A 19,015-nucleotide genomic window follows, 5' to 3' on the forward strand; every position below is an offset into this window, starting at 1 on the left:
CAATCACTAAAAGTTAATCAAGATGCCATTCCCTTTATCTTAAGACTTGGCCAATGATTATAATTATAATCGGTCCTCGTCTTTTGGATCGTGCCTATACTTTTGTGTATTGATTAATAAATTTGAACTAATTTTTATATTCATCGTTATATTTTAAAACCAATTTATTGGATCGTTTCTTAATTTCAGAATATTCAAAATTTGAAACTAATTACTGACCAGTGAACAACTTATTAAATGATATCAACAATACCGCTGATTAATGATACCATTAATTTTATCAATACTATTGACCGGGGATTACAAAATTAAACGTGAAAATATATGTTTCTGTGAAGTTAAACAACTTCCATGCTACTAGCTAACTGAATCATTTCATTGTTTTTCCTCTAATAAAGGATTTTACTACGGCAATATTATATCTCACCGTATTTTACCATTAACATTTTTTAACTATTTTTTTTGTCATCAACATAGACAAACTTACGAACATCCATGTGAACGACAAACGGCAGTTGTTTCCTGTAAAGACTATCCGCCTTTAAATTTTGTGTTTGTGGTACATGAATGATCTGTGAGTTGTGAAAATTTTATTTTCGGATCTTGATATCTTCCAAATAACTTGTAAAAACTGGTCATTATCCCGGTTCCGAAACCTCCGAGAACCCATGACGGAACCCGGAACCCAACCACTATGAACCTTAGTTATTATGCATTTAATTACGGAAAGCATCTTATATCCTCAGATTAATTTTATCTAGAGATAAGAAACGACCATTCATAGCACAAACCAAGTTCAAACTACCAACGAAGATATATATATATATATGCAATAATGCAAAAACTAGGTAGTAATCCGCGCTATGCGCAGAGTTAGATAGTTTATTAGATTATTTATTGTATGTTGTACTAAGGGACTTGTTGTATAGTTTTTTTCTGGGGATAAGCATTGATATATCCGTTCGGATTTAGTTAATCTATTTGGATTTTGGACTTTTAGGGTTAGAAATTTACAAATTTTGGTTTGGATTTGGTTCGAATCATTGCGGGTTCGGTTCGGATTTGAGTTCGGATACCCATTCTAATTATGTATTTCTTTTAAAAAAAATCCAAATATACTTAATATTAAAATAAAATAATATAAAACATAAAAATTTGAATAATGTAAACTAAATATTTAAATTTACATAAAAGTTAGTTCAGTTTAAATATTTGGATGGAGAACAAAAAAAATATTTTCAGTATTTTGAACATTTTCTGTTATTTTAAGATATTTACTTGTGACTATATTGATAATTTTTACGAGGAGGTGAGGAGTCGGTCATCTCATGCAACAAGAGGTGAAAGAAGTCCACTACGAGGGGAAAGAAGTCATGTGCGTAGGAACAGAGAGGAGCCACGTGAAGAAGGAGAAATTAGGCTTGATGGGAGTGATATGGGGCGGTTGCAACAAGAAGTGGAGAAGAGTTTGAAGTTAATTACTCCACCAGGACCTGCACAGGTGATATCTCAACTCCCCGGTGATCCTGATCAGGTAACATTAATTCCTGGAGAGTTGGAAAATGGTTTGGATTTGGTTAGTGAGTCTTTAGAAGATGGAACTAATACTCTGGAGCAGGATAAGATCAATGAGGATTTAGATTCGTCTAGAGAGGAGGGAATGGAACTGGGAGAGACTGATCACACTAGGACGGAGACAGATGCGGGTCTGGAACTTGCTGATGAGTTCCAGAATCTCACTGATGGAGAAGGAAAAGACCATACCAGGTGGAGGCAAAAGAATTTGTTGAAGAGGATATGACCAGTGGCATTGCAGAGGGCATGGTGACAGCTTTGGCGGAGAAGAAGCCGGGACTGCGAAAGTCTTTGTTCTCATTTGCAGGTGGAAACAACTCGAAGTTTGTTCAAGTTCTTATGTCGCCTCGCAAGCGCGCACCAGCTAAACAGAGTCTCCGGAAGGGAGGTGGTGCTAAGTAAGTGGAAGAGAAGGGTTCCTCACACCCGAAACAGCTACCCAAACCTTACGTGTTTATGGATCAGCGTGCATCGACAGCTATGTTATGGGTGTTGGTTTAAACTTGAAGTTAGCTTGAGTTGCAAGCAACCTATCCTAATCACATTGAGATTTGGTTTGAATAAAGTGATTAGGATATATATGATTGTGGTTATCCATAAGGGATTAGGAATATATGATTCTATATAAGTAGATACCGACTTGTGGTTACACTTATGAGTTTTGTGATTGACTTTGATATTGTGATTTCAAAAGCTTGAGTGATTGAATAAGAAGACGTCTTATTGATTCGTGTGTGTTTCTATATTTGATAATCAAGTCTTGTGAAACAATATTTGGTATCAGAGCCAGCAACAATTCTCTTGACGATCAATCCGATACATAACAAACATGAGTGACATAAAGGAAGAACCCGTGATGAACAAGGATGCTGCTGGACCTGCCTCGATCAAGTTCCCGATGCTAACAACCTCCAACTACACCGTCTGGTCCATGAGAATGAAGATTGCACTTAAAGTCAGCGAGATATGGGAGACAATCGACCCCGGAAACAAAGACGAGAAGAAAAATAATATGGCCATAGCGTTTCTGTTCCAATCTATACCGGAGGCTCTAATACTGCAAGTTGGTAACTTAGATACCGCAAAATCAGTATGGGATGTGATCAAAGTAAGGAACCTTGGAGCTGAAAGAGTTAAAGAAGCTAGGTTACAAACTCTAATGGCGGAATTTGACAGACTTAGGATGAAAGAAACAGAGACTATTGATGCGTTTGCTGGAAAATTGTCCGAGATCTCATCAAAATCGGCTCTATTGGGGGAGATGATAGAAGAGTCAAAAATTGTGAAAAAATTCCTGAAAAGTTTACCAAGAAAGAAATACATCCATATGATTGCTTCTCTTGAACAACTTCTTGACCTAAACACAATTAGTTTTGAGGATATCGTGGGAAGGCTCAAGGCCTATGAAGAAAGAATATGTGAAGAGGAAGATGAACAACAAGATGATGGAGGAAAACTGATGTATGCAAATTCGGATTCACAACAGGATGGTTATGGTTATAATAACAATGGTGGAGCCAGAGGTAGAGGACGAGGTGGACGATCTGGCTGGAGAGGAAGAGGTCGTGGCAGGTTTGGTAACTTTCAAGCTCAAAGAGACACATATAGACAAGGACAAGGGCGAGATATATCACACATAACATGCTTCTCCTGCAACAAACAGGGACATTATGCGAATGAATGTCCTGACAAGACACTTAAGCTTCAAGAAGCCACTGAAGCCAAAACAGAGGAGACACAAGAGGCTGATGAACTTATGATGCATGAGGTCGTTTATCTCAACGAAAAAAGGTCAAACCAAGCATGTTCGACACAGACCTTGATACAACAAACGTATGGTATCTTGACAATGGAGCAAGCAATCATATGAGTGGAAACCAAAGGTTCTTTGTCTCCATTGATGAAACAATCACCGGGAAGGTAAGGTTTGGAGATGACTCGCGTATTGATATATTGGGAAAGGGTTCAATTCAGTTCGCTTTTGATGGAGGAGAGAAAAATATTTTGAGCAATGTATCCTACATTCCTGGCTTGAAGAGTAACATAATTAGTCTAGGACAAGCTACCGAAGCTGGATGCGAGGTCCGAATGAAAGATGACCTACTAATGCTATTCGACCGACGAGGGAACCTGATGGTGAGAACAACTAGAACAGCGAACCGACTGTATAAAGTCATTCTACAAGTAGACACTCCCGATTGTCTACAAATCTCCAGTAAAACAGAGGCATCAAAGTGGCATGCACATTTTGGGCATATCAACAATGATACGATGAAGGCAATGATCAGAAAGGGACGAGTAACTGGTGTACCTGCACTAACGTTCGAGAAAGAGACATGTATGTCGTGCCTCCTTGGAAAACAGACGAGGCAACCCTTTCCCCAAGCAACATCTTTCCGAGCAGCTCGACCCCTTGAACTTGTTCATGGAGACCTTTGTGGACCTATCACACCGCAGACCCCATCGCACAAGAGATATGTGTTTGTTCTAATAGATGACTTCTCACGATACATGTGGACTATGCTACTTGAGGAGAAAAGCGAAGCTTTTGAAAAATTTAAAATTTTCAAGACGATAGCTGAGAGTGAAACAAAGACCTCGTTGAAAACGTTTCGCTCAGACAGTGGTGGAGAATTTTGCTCTAACGAGTTCTTGGCATATTGTGATAAGAATGGTGTTACAAGACACTTGACGGCACCATACTCTCCTCAACAGAACGGGGTAGTCGAGAGACGAAACCGAACGCTCTTGGAGATGACCAGAAGTATATTGAAGCATATGAAGGTACCTAACGTGTTGTGGGGAGAAGCTGTTAGGCACTCTACTTATCTGATTAACCGTGTTGGAACAAGAGCTCTTGAGGGCAAGACGGCGTATGAGGTTCTGCGAGGGAAAACACCTAATGTTGCGCACCTGAAAGTGTTTGGATGTATCTGTTACGCGAAGACAGATACGGTAGGAAGAAAGAAGTTGGACGATAGATCTAGAATGCTAGTTCACTTGGGAACAGAACCGGGTTCTAAGGCATACCGCTTGTATGATCCATTGACTAAAAGGATAGTTGTGAGCCGTGACGTTGTTTTTAATGAGAGTAAAGGTTGGAATTGGACAAAAGGAGGTCCAGTTCAAGGCGATGGAGGTGAATCTTTCATTATCACTTTGAGAAAGGATGCAAGAAGTAATGAGAACGAGGTGGAGAATGAAGCAGGGACATACCCTGAGACTGCTGATAAAGTTGACAGTGACGATAATGAGAGTGATGGTGGTGATCAAGAAGAACAACCTCAACTAAGAAGGTCTACGAGAGCGAGTAACAAACCGTCTTACCTTGAGGACTATGTGCTTATGGCAGAAGCTGAGTGTGAACGACTTTTGAGTATAATTAATGATGAACCTTGGGATTATACTGAAGCTAAGAAGTTAAAGGTATGGATTGATGCTTGTGAGGATGAGATTTTTAGTATAGAAAAAAATGATACATGGTTGCTTGTCGATTTGCCTTTGGGAGTGAAACCTATAGGTTTGAAGTGGGTGTTTAAGGTTAAGAGGAATGTAGATGGTAGCATCATCAAGTACAAGGCAAGGTTAGTTGCAAAAGGATATGTTCAGAAACAAGGTATTGATTATGATGAAGTCTTTGCACCTGTGGCTCGCATCGAGACCATTCGTTTGATCATTGCTCTAGCAGCCTCAAAAGGATGGGAGATACACCACCTTGATGCTAAAACCGCATTCCTCCATGGAGTTCTAAGAGAAGAAGTGTTTGTCACTCAACCAGAAGGTTTTGAAGTTACAGGCGAGGAGCACAAAGTTTATAAACTGAAAAAGGCTCTTTATGGTCTAAAGCAAGCACCTAGAGCTTGGAATAAAAAATTAAACAAGATCCTGAAGGAGTTTAGCTTTCAGCGCTGTTCTAAGGAACCATCAGTATACAAGAAAGAAGAGAAAGGCGGAACACTCATTGTTGCAGTATATGTAGACGATTTACTTGTAACGGGGACATCATTGGCGCAAATTCTTCGGTTCAAAAAAGAGATGGCAACAAAGTTTGAGATGAGCAATCTAGGTAAGCTAACTTATTATCTTGGGATTGAAGTATGTCAGGATCATAGGGGCATCACTCTGAAACAAGATAGGTATGCTCGGAAAATAATGGAAGAGTGTGGGATGGCGGCTTGTAATTCAGTCTCAACACCTATGGATGTTAATGTGAAGTTATCAAGATCAGCTGAAGAGAAGAGTATCAACGAAAGGGACTATAGGAGGAGCATAAGATGCCTGCGTTGCCTGCTTCATACCCGTCCAGACCTATCGTTTAGTGTAGGCATCTTGAGCAGATACATGCATGATCCGAAGCAATCCCATGGAGCAGCACTGAAGCAGGTGGTGCGCTACCTGCGAGGAACTCTATCTCTCGGACTTATCTACACACGGTCTGAAGTTATAAAATTGGTAGGTTTCAGTGACGCTTCTCACAATGTTGATGTTGATGATGGAAGAAGTACTACATGGTATGTTTTCTATCTCAATGCAAGTCCAATATCATGGTCCTCATGTAAGCAAGAGATAGTTGCATTATCTTCTTGTGAAGCCGAGTTCATGGCGGCAACAGAAGCGGCTAAACAAGCCATATGGTTACAAGATCTTCTAGGAGAAGTTATCGGCCAAGCAAGCAGCAAAGTGGTCATAAAGGTCGATAACAAATCTGCGATTTCTCTGTCCAAAACTCCAGTATTTCATGGACGGAGTAAGCACATACATAGAAGATTTCATTTTATCCGTGAATGTGTCGAGAATGATCAAGTGGAAGTTGAGCATGTTGCGGGTAGTGAACAAAGAGCTGATGTATTGACAAAGTCCCTTGGAAGAATAAAATTTGCAGAGATGAGGAAGCTGATTGGTGTTCAAATGGTGGAAGAAGATGAATTCAAGTTTGAGGAGAATGTTGGTTTAAACTTGAAGTTAGCTTGAGTTGCAAGCAACCTATCCTAATCACATTGAGATTTGGTTTGAATAAAGTGATTAGGATATATATGATTGTGGTTATCCATAAGGGATTAGGAATATATGATTCTATATAAGTAGATACCGACTTGTGGTTACACTTATGAGTTTTGTGATTGACTTTGATATTGTGATTTCAAAAGCTTGAGTGATTGAATAAGAAGACTTCTTATTGATTCGTGTGTGTTTCTATATTTTATAATCAAGTCTTGTGAAACAATAATGGGGATGTTGGGTTTTTTTAATTTCTGTTTCTCTTGTTGTTTCAATAACCTCTATGAGCAGTTTAAGTTTTATATGGCGTTGTTGGGTTTTAAAAGGTCTTCAATAAGATGTGGTTTGCTCGTTTCTTGGAACGTACGGAATAAAGTTGTTTGTTTTGGTTTTTGGATTTGGTCCATGTTGTTGATGCGAAGTGGTCTCAAGGGGCGGGTAAGGATGTCTGATGCAGTATCATCTATGCAGCTTGATGTTTCTGGAAGACAAGCAAAGGATTTGGCACATGTGTGGTTTGTTGGTATTGGGATGTGGCTCAAGACAGAACGGAACGTTCTTGTTGCATGGACCCAAGCGCTGTGGCTGGTCTCTTTAAACCAGTCGCAGACAGTTTCTTTGGATAGGCTTAGAGTTTTAATTTTGGAAACAAAGGAGAAAAGATCGCAACGTGTATATTTTCCCTGGGTTGATAAAACCTGTTGCAGTACAAAGTCTTGTATAGATATTTTGTACGTTTCAGAAATTTACACAGACCATATATATACGTTTTACATGAAGATACTGGCTCGTATATTTGGTTCTTCTATTATGGCTTTTATTGGTTTGAAGTCATATGGTGAGGTGGAAGTGGCAACAAGGACTATACTTGGAGTAGGGCAAAGGCTTATTATTTTCTTTTCGAGGGCGTCTGTTATGACGGGTGTTTTGAAAGTTTGGTGGCTTATTGTTCTTTGGTGGTTGGGATTTCAGGGTATCATTAAACCCAAATTAGCTAGCTCTTGGGAGTTTATTTATATTTTTAAATGAGAATTCTTAGTTGGAATTGTAGAGGAATGGGAAGTAAGTGGACTATAAGCTATCTAAGGGAGATATGACATAAACATAAACCGGATTTCTTATTTTTATCTGAAACAAAGCAAGATTCAGAGTTTGTTCAAGACTTCCAAGCACATATTGGATTTGATAATTTGGTTACTGTAGATCCAGTGGGAAGGAGTGGTGGTTTAGCGTTTTTTTACAGCAATGATTCTCAGACCCAAGTCTTATATTCTAGTAATAGAATGATTGGTGTGGAAGCGGTGGCTCTTGGGAAGACGGTTTATCTCACGTTTGTGTATGGTGATCCTGTTCCAAAGTTAAGGGAACAAGTATGGGAACGTTTGACTAGATATGGGCTTTCGCGGTCGGAACGCTGGTTCATCATTGGTGATTTAAATGAGATCACTGGAAATCATGAAAATGATGGAGGATCTTTGCGGAGTACGGATTCATTTATTCCTTTTAATAATATGATAAAGAATACTGGTTTCTTGGAATTTCCGGCTCGGGAAAATAAAATGTCATGGCAAGGGAGAAGAGGAAAAGGAAAAGGGGCAGTGACGATAAGATGTCGTCTAGATCGAGCTTTAGCAAATGAGGAGTGGCATACTCTGTTTCCATATTCTTATACAGAATATTTAGGGATGGTGGCATCTGATCATCGCCCAGTGGTGGCTTATCTAGAAGATAAAGTCACCAGGAGAAAAGGGCAATTTCGTTTTGATAAAAGATGGATTGGACAAGAAGGTCTTCTGGAATCAATTACAATAGACTGCTCAGATTACAGTGAAAGAAGTGAAATTGGGATAGTGGAAAAAATTAGCATTTGTCGACACGAAATTGCTAAATGGCGGAAAAGTAATTCATCTTATGGAAAAGAAAAAAAATTAATGAGTTACAGAAAGCTCTTGAGGAGGTACAAATAGATAATTCTAGGTCTCAGGAGGATATTTTATAGGTTTCGAGGAAGTTGCAAGATGCATATAAAGATGAAGAGAAGTATTGGCACCAGAAAAGTAGAAATACGTGGTATTCATCTGGGGATCTCAATATAAAATTCTATCATGCTTTGACTAAGCAACGACGAGTCCGTAAATGGATTGTGGGTTTACATGATGCTTTGGAGAATTGGATTACGGAGGATATTGGTGTGGAAAAAGTGGCAGTAGACTATTTCGAAGAGCTTTTTACTACCACTTCTCCAACGGAGTTTGATGACTTCCTCACAGAAGTAACACCGGGTATCACTCCTCAGATGAATCAACGACTACTGAGAGTAGCGACGGAGAACGAGGTTAGAGAAGCCTTGTTTATGATGCACCAAGAGAAGACACAAGGACCAGACGGCATGACAGCTCTTTTCTTTCAACACTCCTGGCATATTATTAAGAAGGATTTGGTGGACATGGTGAATAATTTTTTGGTTACTGTAATACTGGATCCGAGGTTACTAATATTTGTATGATCCCAAAGACGGAGAGTCCTACAAGAATGACAGAACTGAGGCCAATTAGTCTGTGTAATATTGGGTATAAAATTATCTCGAAGGTTCTGTGTCAGCGGTTGAAGATATGCTTACCTTTCCTCATATCAGAAACTCAGTCGGCATTTGTGCCAGGAAGGTTGATCTCTGGTAATATTCTTATAGCTCAGGAAATGATTCATGGATTAAGGACTAATAAGGCATGCCAAGAAAAATATATGGCAATTAAAACGGATATGAGTAAAGCGTATGATAGAGTGGAATGGGATTTTATCAAGGCTGTATTACAGAAGATGGGTTTTGATCTTCATTGGATTACATTAATGATGGAGTGTATATCATCGGTTCAATATCGAGTCCTACTAAATGGTCAACCACGGGGTCTTATCGTCCCACACAGGGGCTTACGACATGGGGATCCTTTATCACCGTATTTATTTATTTATTCTGTGTACTGAGGCCTTAATTGCAAATATTAAAAAGGCGGAAAGAGGAAAACACTTAACGGGAATGAAGGTAGCTAGAGCATGTCCATCGATATCTCATTTTCTTTTTTGCGGATGATAGTCTTTTCTTCTGTAAAGCTCAAAAAGAAGAATGTCAAACCATCCTTAGGATCTTAAAGGAATATGAGGTTGTATCAGGTCAGCTTATAAACTTTGATAAGTCCTCGATTCAATTTGGGCACAGAATTGAGGAATCAGCTAGACAGGAGTTAAGAGATATATTGGGCATCCAGAATCTTGGAGGCATGGGATCCTATTTAGGTCTTCCAGAAAATCTGGGGGATCCAAGATACAAGTTTTTAGCTTTGTGCAGGACCGGCTTAATAATAGAGTTAATGGTTGGACCTTCAAATTTTTCACAAATGGAGGAAATGAAGTGATTATTAAATCTGTGGTTACGGCATTACTAAACCATGTGATGTCTTGCTATCGTCTACCTAAGGCAACCACCAAAAAACTGACGACCGCGGTCGCACAATTATGGGGGATTCCAGGGGGAAGGACAAGAGGCATGCACTGGAAATCATGGGATAAAATATGCCTTGATAAGGAGGATGGAGGACTAGGTTTTAAGGATATTACGGATTTCAACACAGCAATGCTTGGTAAATAGTTTTGGCGTCTGATTGAGAAGCCAAATACTTTATTTTTCCGAGTGTTCAAAGGACGGTATTACAGGAATGCATCACCCCTGGAACTGATTCGCTCTTATTCTCTGTCATATGGCTGGCGGAGCATCGTTTATGCTAGATCTCTGGTAAGCAAATGACTAATCAAAAGGGTGGGATCAGGATCATCTATATATATATGGAACGATCCATGGCTTCCAACCACTAGTCCGAGACCAGCAAATAAAAATCAACACAATTTTGACCCAGACCTAACAGTGGATTCTCTTATTGATTCTACTTCGCGAACATGGAATTCGCAAGCACTCAGGGCTTTGATGGATCCCCAGGATGTGAAAATGATAGAAAGTATACCACTGAGTAAAACCCAGATGGTGGATAGGGATGGATGGCATATCACAGACAATGGGAAGTATACACTTAAATCAGGGTATCAGATAGAACGAGTTTATCCAGACAGGGAAATACCACCTTTAATGTTTGGACCCACAGTTGATGCTTTGAAGGCGTTCTGTTGGAAAATACGGTGCCCCCCAAAGTTAAAACATTTTCTATGACAATTGGTGACATGCTGTATAGCAGTCAAGAAGAATCAGAAAACGCGAAGAATACAAAGAGACATATGTTGTGCACGTTGTGGAGTGGATGAGGAATCGATCAACCATGTGCTTTTTGAATGTCCTCCAGCACTTCAGGTTTGGGCTCTCTCCAAGATACCATCAAACCCAACTCTCTTCCCGACGAGCTCCCTCTTTACAAACATGAATCATCTCTTCTGGAGAGTCTCCCCACCGATGAAGAATCATCAATTTGCATGGATACTTTGGTATATTTGGAAAAGAAGAAACCGTAAAGTTTTTAGTAATCTGGACATGGACCCAAGGAACACGCTCAAATTGGCAGAAACAGAGTTCATACTTTGGGCTGACGCACAGGTATTGAACGTAAATAGGACAGTATACCAAGTCGAGATTATGACTCTCCCATCAATTCCGGGGAGGTGGTGTTTTACAGATGGTTCCTGGAAGGAAAATGAGATTTTCTCCGGGCAAGGTTGGCTGAGTACTTTAGAAGGTTTTGATGGGCTGTTGGTAGCAAGAAATGTACGGGCTTGTCTATCTCCTCTACATGTGGTGATGGGAGCACTACTCTGGGCAATGGAATGCATGAAAAACTTACGTCAATTTCAGGTTACGTTTGCAACGGATTGTTCTCAGTTGGTGAAGATGGTTTCGGAACCAGATGAATAGCCAGCATTTGCAAATTATTTAATTGGAAGATATTAAGACCCTGAAAAAAAGTTTCACACGATCAGAGAATATCTATGTACCAAGGACACAAAATTCAAGAGCGGATAGCCTAGCACGCAGTGTCAGGAAGCAACCGTCGTTTGTCGTTTACAGGGATCAAGATCTTCCGGAGTGGTTCACAGAGTCAGTATGAGTCTGTAGTTGATGTCAAAATATATATATATATATTGATAATTTTTAGATATTATCATATTTTTGAATATCTAATAGATATAAATCTTTTAATAATTAACATATTTAAATATATAATCGTGATTTAGATATTTTTGTATCCAAAATATTTTAGTTTGGATCAGATTCGGATCTGGTTATCTGGATATTAAACTTTTAGATCCATCTGACTACTTAATCATTTTTAGTTTGTGTTTAGTATTGCTTTCAAATCTAGTTCAGTTCGGTTCTTTGGATCCAAATGTTTTACCCAGACTTACTTTCTTCTACTAATATAAAGCAAAATAAAATAAATGTAAAACAAATATTTTCGGTTTATTTAACATACATAATTATTGGACTATACTTTAAAAATACCAATAAAAATTGTTGAGAATCGTGTCAATATTTTTAAGCATCTTGCAAAATTGACTTAGCCTAAAACCAATAACATGTATTTTTTTATAAAACATTCTTGGTAAATATAATAAAAACACGATACTGAAAAGTGTTAGAGTTGCGTGGAAAATAATGTGATCTCTTCACTCTGCATCTGAATTTTGTTTTTCAATCGATATCACGAATTTTCTTTTCTTTTAAAACATTTCTGATTTCTGATTTTCTTTCTTGCAATAAAATTATGTTTCTAATTTTTGGTTTGATATGAAAATTCCGTTAAGAAAAACAATATTTGACTTAACTAAACATCCAACTTTGTGAGTGGTATTTTTTACCTCAATTTTTTTAATTCATAACCAATCACAATTATATATTGTCTTCGTGTACAGAAGCCTCAACAATGGCTAAGTCCGACAAGATACAAAACTTTCAATTTCTATAAATATTTGTATTTCATCATTTTAGTTGTTGTGAATCTTAATCATTTTTAATTTTTTTCTTTCAAAATGATATTATTCGGTAGTTGTACGGAGAGAATTTCAGTTCACTAATACAAAAGTTAAAATAAAAGAACTAAAATGAGCTGATTAAAAAATAATAATGTGAACACATTAAATATTTTGCGGTAGAATTAAAAAAAAATTAGTATGTAAATACATTAGTTGTTAAATGATTTTGAAACTGACACTTTAGCATACTCAAATTGAAATCGAAGTGAAGGTGCCACATGTTAAATGTAGTGTGAAAACATAAAATGACAATGCTTCTATTGGCTTCGAATGGTAATCAGATTAAAAAACGCAGATCAAGCAGATCATGCAGATCAAACTGGTTAAATTAATTTATTGAATTAGATTATTTGATCGAGTATTAATTTTTTTTGTAAATTAAATATCTAAAACAAAAATACAAATTCTTATATACAAAAAATAATTATTATTATTTAAATAAATACAATGAAAATTTAAACGTTATATAAAAATAAATATAATTACAATATACAATGAGATTGAAAAAATTAACATAGAGCGTTTTTGTTTGCCCCCTATGTATTTGCAGTAATTTCTCTAATATAAAATTTTTTTGTCTCATTTTCACATTTTACATATCATTTTGTTAAACCATAGAAGTAACGTTGTCAATTTCTGTAATATAGGGGAACAAGTGGTGCAATCGCCTTGGACCCAAACCGTGTCCCTTGTATCTTGATAACTAAGGGCCCAATATTTTTTTATATATACAGTCTTATATAGAAAAAATTGAACATTTATTAAATTTTGTTGAAAAAGGGCCCTAAAATATTTTACATATATATAATTTGTTTTCATCAATTTTTTTTATAAAGATGTCGATGATAAATTTTTTAAAAATATATTTAAATTTTAAATAAACATAAATAGTAAAAGTTTAATTGTTTTTTGCCCATGGACCCAGATAAATGTTGAGTAGGTCATGTCTGGATTTGTTTTCTATCAGGAAAATCTTATTGGAAGTTCTAATTTGAAATTTTAATAAAATTATGTAATTCAATTGTCATTTTTACCACTCTTTTTTAACATGTATATTATATCTTGGGAAGTCACAAAGATGTAAGAATACATACGTATGTTATTATATATTTGTCCGTTACAAATAATACTATACACATAATCCAACTTAATGATAATTAATATCAAAAATATAAATAAAATAACTATAATTATATATTTTAGATGATACAAAATAATATTATGTAAAACACACAAATATTTTTATACTACTTTTATTAATAATTTTTGTGAATGAGTTATTGTATAAAACAGGAAAAATATAATAAAATATTTTACTATATTTTAAATGAATCTGTGTTTATTTAAAAGTGAATGAATAAGTTAACAATAAAATAATTTAAACAATTAATAAAAAAAAAAGAGAGAAAGTGAGAGAAATAAAATCTACATGCATGTGATTGGTCCGCAGCATGGTTTCAGCATTTATTTTCTTTTCTCTGCAGATCAATAAAAAAATAACACTAGTATTAATCTGCAATTTAATTTTGTTCTGCATTTAAAAACTTTGAATAGGAAATGAAATGGAGTTCAATCTGCATTACAAATGTACTGCATTTGTATTGTATTTCATTCAAAGCCTATAGGGGATTTATTGTGTCGTCGCATTTATCATTTTATGTCGCTGATAATATTACAAGGGATAATAAGAACGTTTTGGAATAACTTATTAGGCAAAAAAGAAAATGGAGGAGAGAATAACTTTCCATGTGCAAATTGCAACCAACCAAACCCTTTAACATCGTCTTCTAGACCAACACGAGCGGGGGCAAGCTACAACACGTGTCCAGATCACAATCCTTACAGAAAAAACACACATGTAGACTCCGACACGTGTTCGGATCAGACATTATAAAACCCTATTGGCTCAGTGTTCCTCAGTTCCAGTAAAATCTTCTATACAGATAAAAATGATGGACGGTAGGGGAGGGTGTTGCATTGCAAGGTACACCGACGGAGCTGGACGGTACGATTATGATCTCTCTCAAGGTGATCGCATCATGCTTCGATTTCGTCCCATCGCTCCTAGACCAACCACCGACTACGGCTGCGGAGGAAAGCCCGTATCCAGCGGAGAGAGCTGTGCCGGAAGCTCCAACGTTTCCTTTAGATGAAAGAGGAAATGTCAGCAGACGGAGAACGGTGTTACCGCTAGGAGGTGCACTCGGCGGAAGAGATTGAACAAAACCGTAGCTCACGGCGGGGATGCTTTGGTGACTCTATCTCTGTTGCCAGAGATTTCTGGTTGTTAGATTCGGGTTTAAATACGGGCTTCCAACTTAAAACCAATTGGTGATTAGTAGATTGGTCCTAACCTTTTATATATTACTTAATGTCCCTTAGAATTCTCGATGTAGGATATATATCCCTGATACCGGTCAAAGTGCTTTTACAGATCCGAAACTGTCGGTGGCGTCTGCGGAGAAGCAGAAACGGCAGGGTCCGTTTTGGCTGAGTTTCAGCGATGGCGGCGGGATGATTACTCCAACGTACCAGTCGGTGGAGGTCATGCGGAGAACGGTGGTGATTTCGTCGTGTATGACGGTGGAGCGTGTAACAGATGCATGGAATGACGGTTACGGCCTGGGGAGGTCCGACGAAGAAAGGAAGATGAATCTCGTGAGGGACACGTGTCCTGGTTTCATATCGGACGGTTCAGGTAGAGTGACGTGGACGAATGAGGCGTACAGGAAGATGGCGAGGGATAACATTCGTGTTAAAGAAGGTGCACCGGAGAACAAGAGCGGCGATAGTTTCCACGTGATCGTACGGTTGGTGATGAGGGAGAGGCCGATGCTAACGTACACGGCTTTCACATGCAGGGTGACACTACAGTTCACTCCGTCACGGTGCCTTGCGACGTGTGGAGAATGGACGATGGAGGTTTTGCGTGGAAGCTCGACGTTAAGGCCGCTTTGTGCCTTTGACCGGGAAATATATATAACGTACTGGTACCGCACCGTAAGATCAGTATAGTCACGAGCAGCGACGAAACTGTCCTGATCTCTTCGAAACAAAATATGCTTTAGTAAAAAGCAAGTCTCTAGCTAGCTATTCTAAGCACAATAGATCATGTCGTTTTTATTCTGTAGTCTTTCCTTTTCCTTTTTCCTCGAGTGTATATAATTTGTTTGGAGTTCTTGTGTGCATCTTTTTGTTCGCACTAACGCATTGGTGTCTGGTGATGCTAATTTGTTTAAAGGTAATTAATTGTAAGTGTTAACATAAGAAAAATTGTATTTAATGCATTTATCGCCTGTGTCGTATTTCACGGCGAGGTCGTCACCGTCCAACTGCAAAATCCAAAAGTGGTCCAAACACAAAACGTGCTTTCTTGATCGCTTCAAATGAATGTGACCCAACTGGTTTGAAACGTTGATGTATAATATGATTGAACCGGTTTATATTTTTCGATTGGTATATGCCTTGTAAAATGCTCTATTATTCAACTATTTCAACGATCCGATTCAATCAAATATCTAAACCTGCCTCTTGTATAATCTGTTGTTTGTCCTTTCACTATATTCTGAATTCCTCTTTTCGTTTGATTGTTTTTCAATCCAACTATATGGATTATATTTGATGGAGTTCCTGAAACCATTCCTAAGCTTAGAATTTTCTACAGAGGATTTAAAGGTGTGGGAATAAAATTTGTTTGGTGCGCTAATTTTTAGGTAGTTACTTTCTTGAAGAGATTTTCGAGTCGAACTCACAATTTGATTTTGGTTTGTCGGCACCCACATTTTGAACAAACAAGGAATATAACAAAGTAACTACCCAATGAAGAGGTGACATGTCGAGCAAAAGAAAACAAAAGAGGAGGGTAAAGAATAAATGTTGTACTACAAATTTGAATGTACTACAGTCTACACCTGCAATAGCAAGAAATATCCAGTGTTACGTGGGACATCTATCATCTTTGCAATAATGGAAAACGTTACGTGTACCAATGATAACTCAGGGTGTAGCTGTTTTTGGAGTCTAAACGTCTAACTCCATTATGATAGAAAAAGAAGACGTCAAATTCATAATGTCCAACGGCGTACCAAATTCCAAATGTATGGCTAAGGTTTAAAGTTTTCGTTTTACACAATGATCCATTATCTTGGTTAGGGGTGGAAAGAAACCCAAACCAAACCGATCCACCTAAATCTAAACTAAACTAAAGTTATATGACCAACCATTTGGTTAAAGATTTAATAAATCTAAACAGTTTGGTTTGGTTCAGTTTTAAACCGAATCGAACCAACAAATTGAAGTTTTTATTTAATTAGATCATGGCTCTGCTCCACCACAAAGACTTCAATGGACTCCAAAAATTCCTGCTTCGATACACCTTTCAGGCTATGCTATATCAGAAATGGCTAAAGAGGAACAATCTTCGCCATGGCGAAACTGCAACCCCTTGGACACAACAAGTTCACATAATTGATAAGAATGTCTGAAACAGTCTCTTCTCTCTAAGAGAAAGGTCACAAAAGTGTGATCAGATGGACTTCAGTTATGATTTCTCATGGTAAGCACTACCTTGAGTTCCAAGAAAGCGAGTTGGGTTAGTTTGCTCTAAAATGTAGGCTTTGATCTCAATCTTAGCAAGTCATAACTCAAATACCTTGTAAAAACTTTTATTTTGTTTCAAATAAATTTAACATTCAATTAAAAAAACTAATAATACTAAGATTTAAGAAGATGTTTAACCGTCTAATTTAAACAACTAAACATAATATTATTCATTTTGGTTCAAAATGTATAGAAGACACACAACTACCAATAAAATTAAAAATATGAATTCATACACTATCATCAATAACGAAATACTACCTATAATATTTATATTAAGTTTGAAAATAATAATATAAAACTATTAGATTATATTTTCTACATTTTTTATTATGATATTTGACTTTACATTTAAATATGAATAATAATAATTTAGTGTCATTTGTTCTTTTTTATAAAATATATTTTCGTAATCGGACTAGAACAAAACTAAAACCAACTTGATTGAACTGAATAAACACAAACATAACTGAACTAAACTGAACCGAAAGCTAACCAAACTCAAACCAAACCAACCTGAACTCAAACCAAACACAAACCAGACTAATTTCGGTTGTTTTCAATTAAAATTTCCTTAAACTCAAACTGAACTCGAATTAAACCACGATACCCACCTCTAGTCTTCGTGCTACCTTATTTATTTCCCATTTAAAGAGAAGTTTCAAACTTTGATCAGAGTAAACAGAGCTCGGATCAGATTGGCAAAAAAAAAATTTATAGTACAAATGATATTCCCACCTCGGTGAAAAAGTAAATAACAATGAAACCAAATCAACAAAGCTCATAAGTAACAAGATTTTGATACGTGCTTTAAAAGCGTGAGATTCTTTTTGATTAAAAGAATTACATTTTCAGTTTGGTACGGTTCGGTTCACGGTTCCAAATAAATGTGCCCAAACTTATACCCTATCTTATATAGAAATTCATTAAAAAATTATTTAATTTTGAAAACAAACCCTCATTTTCCAAGCGCGAGTCAAAATCTAGTATATCTTTTAAATTTTATATATGTTTTGTAGAAAGTCAGGGGATCTACTTTTGTTTAACTTATATATATATCATGCACGTATATTTTTTGAACGTCTGATTACAACGATGAGAAATATTACATATACGATTCTATAGCCGAAAATTCTACAATCTTATGAGAATACACGTTTGGCTGCTCCCCTCCAAACCATCCTATGAGATCCATGTTCGATGGTACGCCATGCACCATGTTGAAGATCTTTTGTAACCCTTTTCTCCATTGTGTGCATAATTTTGCATTTTCTGAGGTTTAAACACCAGACCTCATGGTGTAGAAGCATTAATGAACATTTAGTCAAATAACTGGACTAAAAGAGCTTCCACAAATTCAAAATTGTTGCCTAAAGTGTAGATCTGAAATTGATTTTTGGTAGAAAATCATGGAAATGTCTACGTCTATTAACTGACATATATCTTTAACATATATAGAGTTTATCGATGAGTTAATGTCAAAGTCCATATTCAAAATTTGAAAGTAATTAGACAATGTCTAATATTTAGGGATGTAAAGTCTTAAATATATTATAAGAAAAAATTTTAAACATAAAAAAAATGGTACGTTCAGTTATATTATGATTTTTATGAGTTTATTTAACTTTATATTCAGAAATTGAAAGTAATTAGATATATATAATATTTAAAGATCCAAAGTATATGATACTCTATTGTTTTGATTAAAAATAGGATATTCACATATATAACTTTTTTTTTAATATCTAACACCAATATGTTATAATATAAGCTGTTTTGTAAAAGAGATATTGTAGTTATTATTGTAAATTATATT

At 36.7% G+C, this 19,015-nt stretch overlaps 2 protein-coding genes across 2 annotated transcripts; both read left to right on the plus strand.

The window, feature by feature from the left end:
- Positions 1-2,404: 2,404 nt before the first annotated feature.
- On the plus strand, positions 2,405-3,445 carry LOC111207945. Its single transcript, XM_022706562.2, has one exon. The coding sequence runs from the start codon at positions 2,405-2,407 to the stop codon at positions 3,443-3,445; it is 1,041 nt and encodes a 346-aa protein (XP_022562283.2).
- An 11,092-nt stretch (positions 3,446-14,537) lies between these two features.
- LOC106351711 lies at positions 14,538-15,889 on the plus strand. Its single transcript, XM_013791471.3, is given in 3 exon segments — positions 14,538-14,931; positions 15,035-15,478; positions 15,481-15,889. Coding segments are annotated over 3 exon segments (912 nt in total). The 5' UTR covers positions 14,538-14,549; the 3' UTR covers positions 15,567-15,889.
- The last annotated feature ends 3,126 nt before the right edge of the window (positions 15,890-19,015 follow it).

The sequence above is a fragment of the Brassica napus genome, chromosome C3 (genome assembly GCF_020379485.1).
Source record: "Brassica napus cultivar Da-Ae chromosome C3, Da-Ae, whole genome shotgun sequence".
NCBI classification, from domain to species: Eukaryota; Viridiplantae; Streptophyta; class Magnoliopsida; order Brassicales; family Brassicaceae; genus Brassica; species Brassica napus.

Bases quoted from the DNA above. Each gene is read 5' to 3' on its own strand.
- LOC111207945 (XM_022706562.2), top strand. From the start codon at position 2,405: ATGAGTGACATAAAGGAAGAACCCGTGATGAACAAGGATGCTGCTGGA.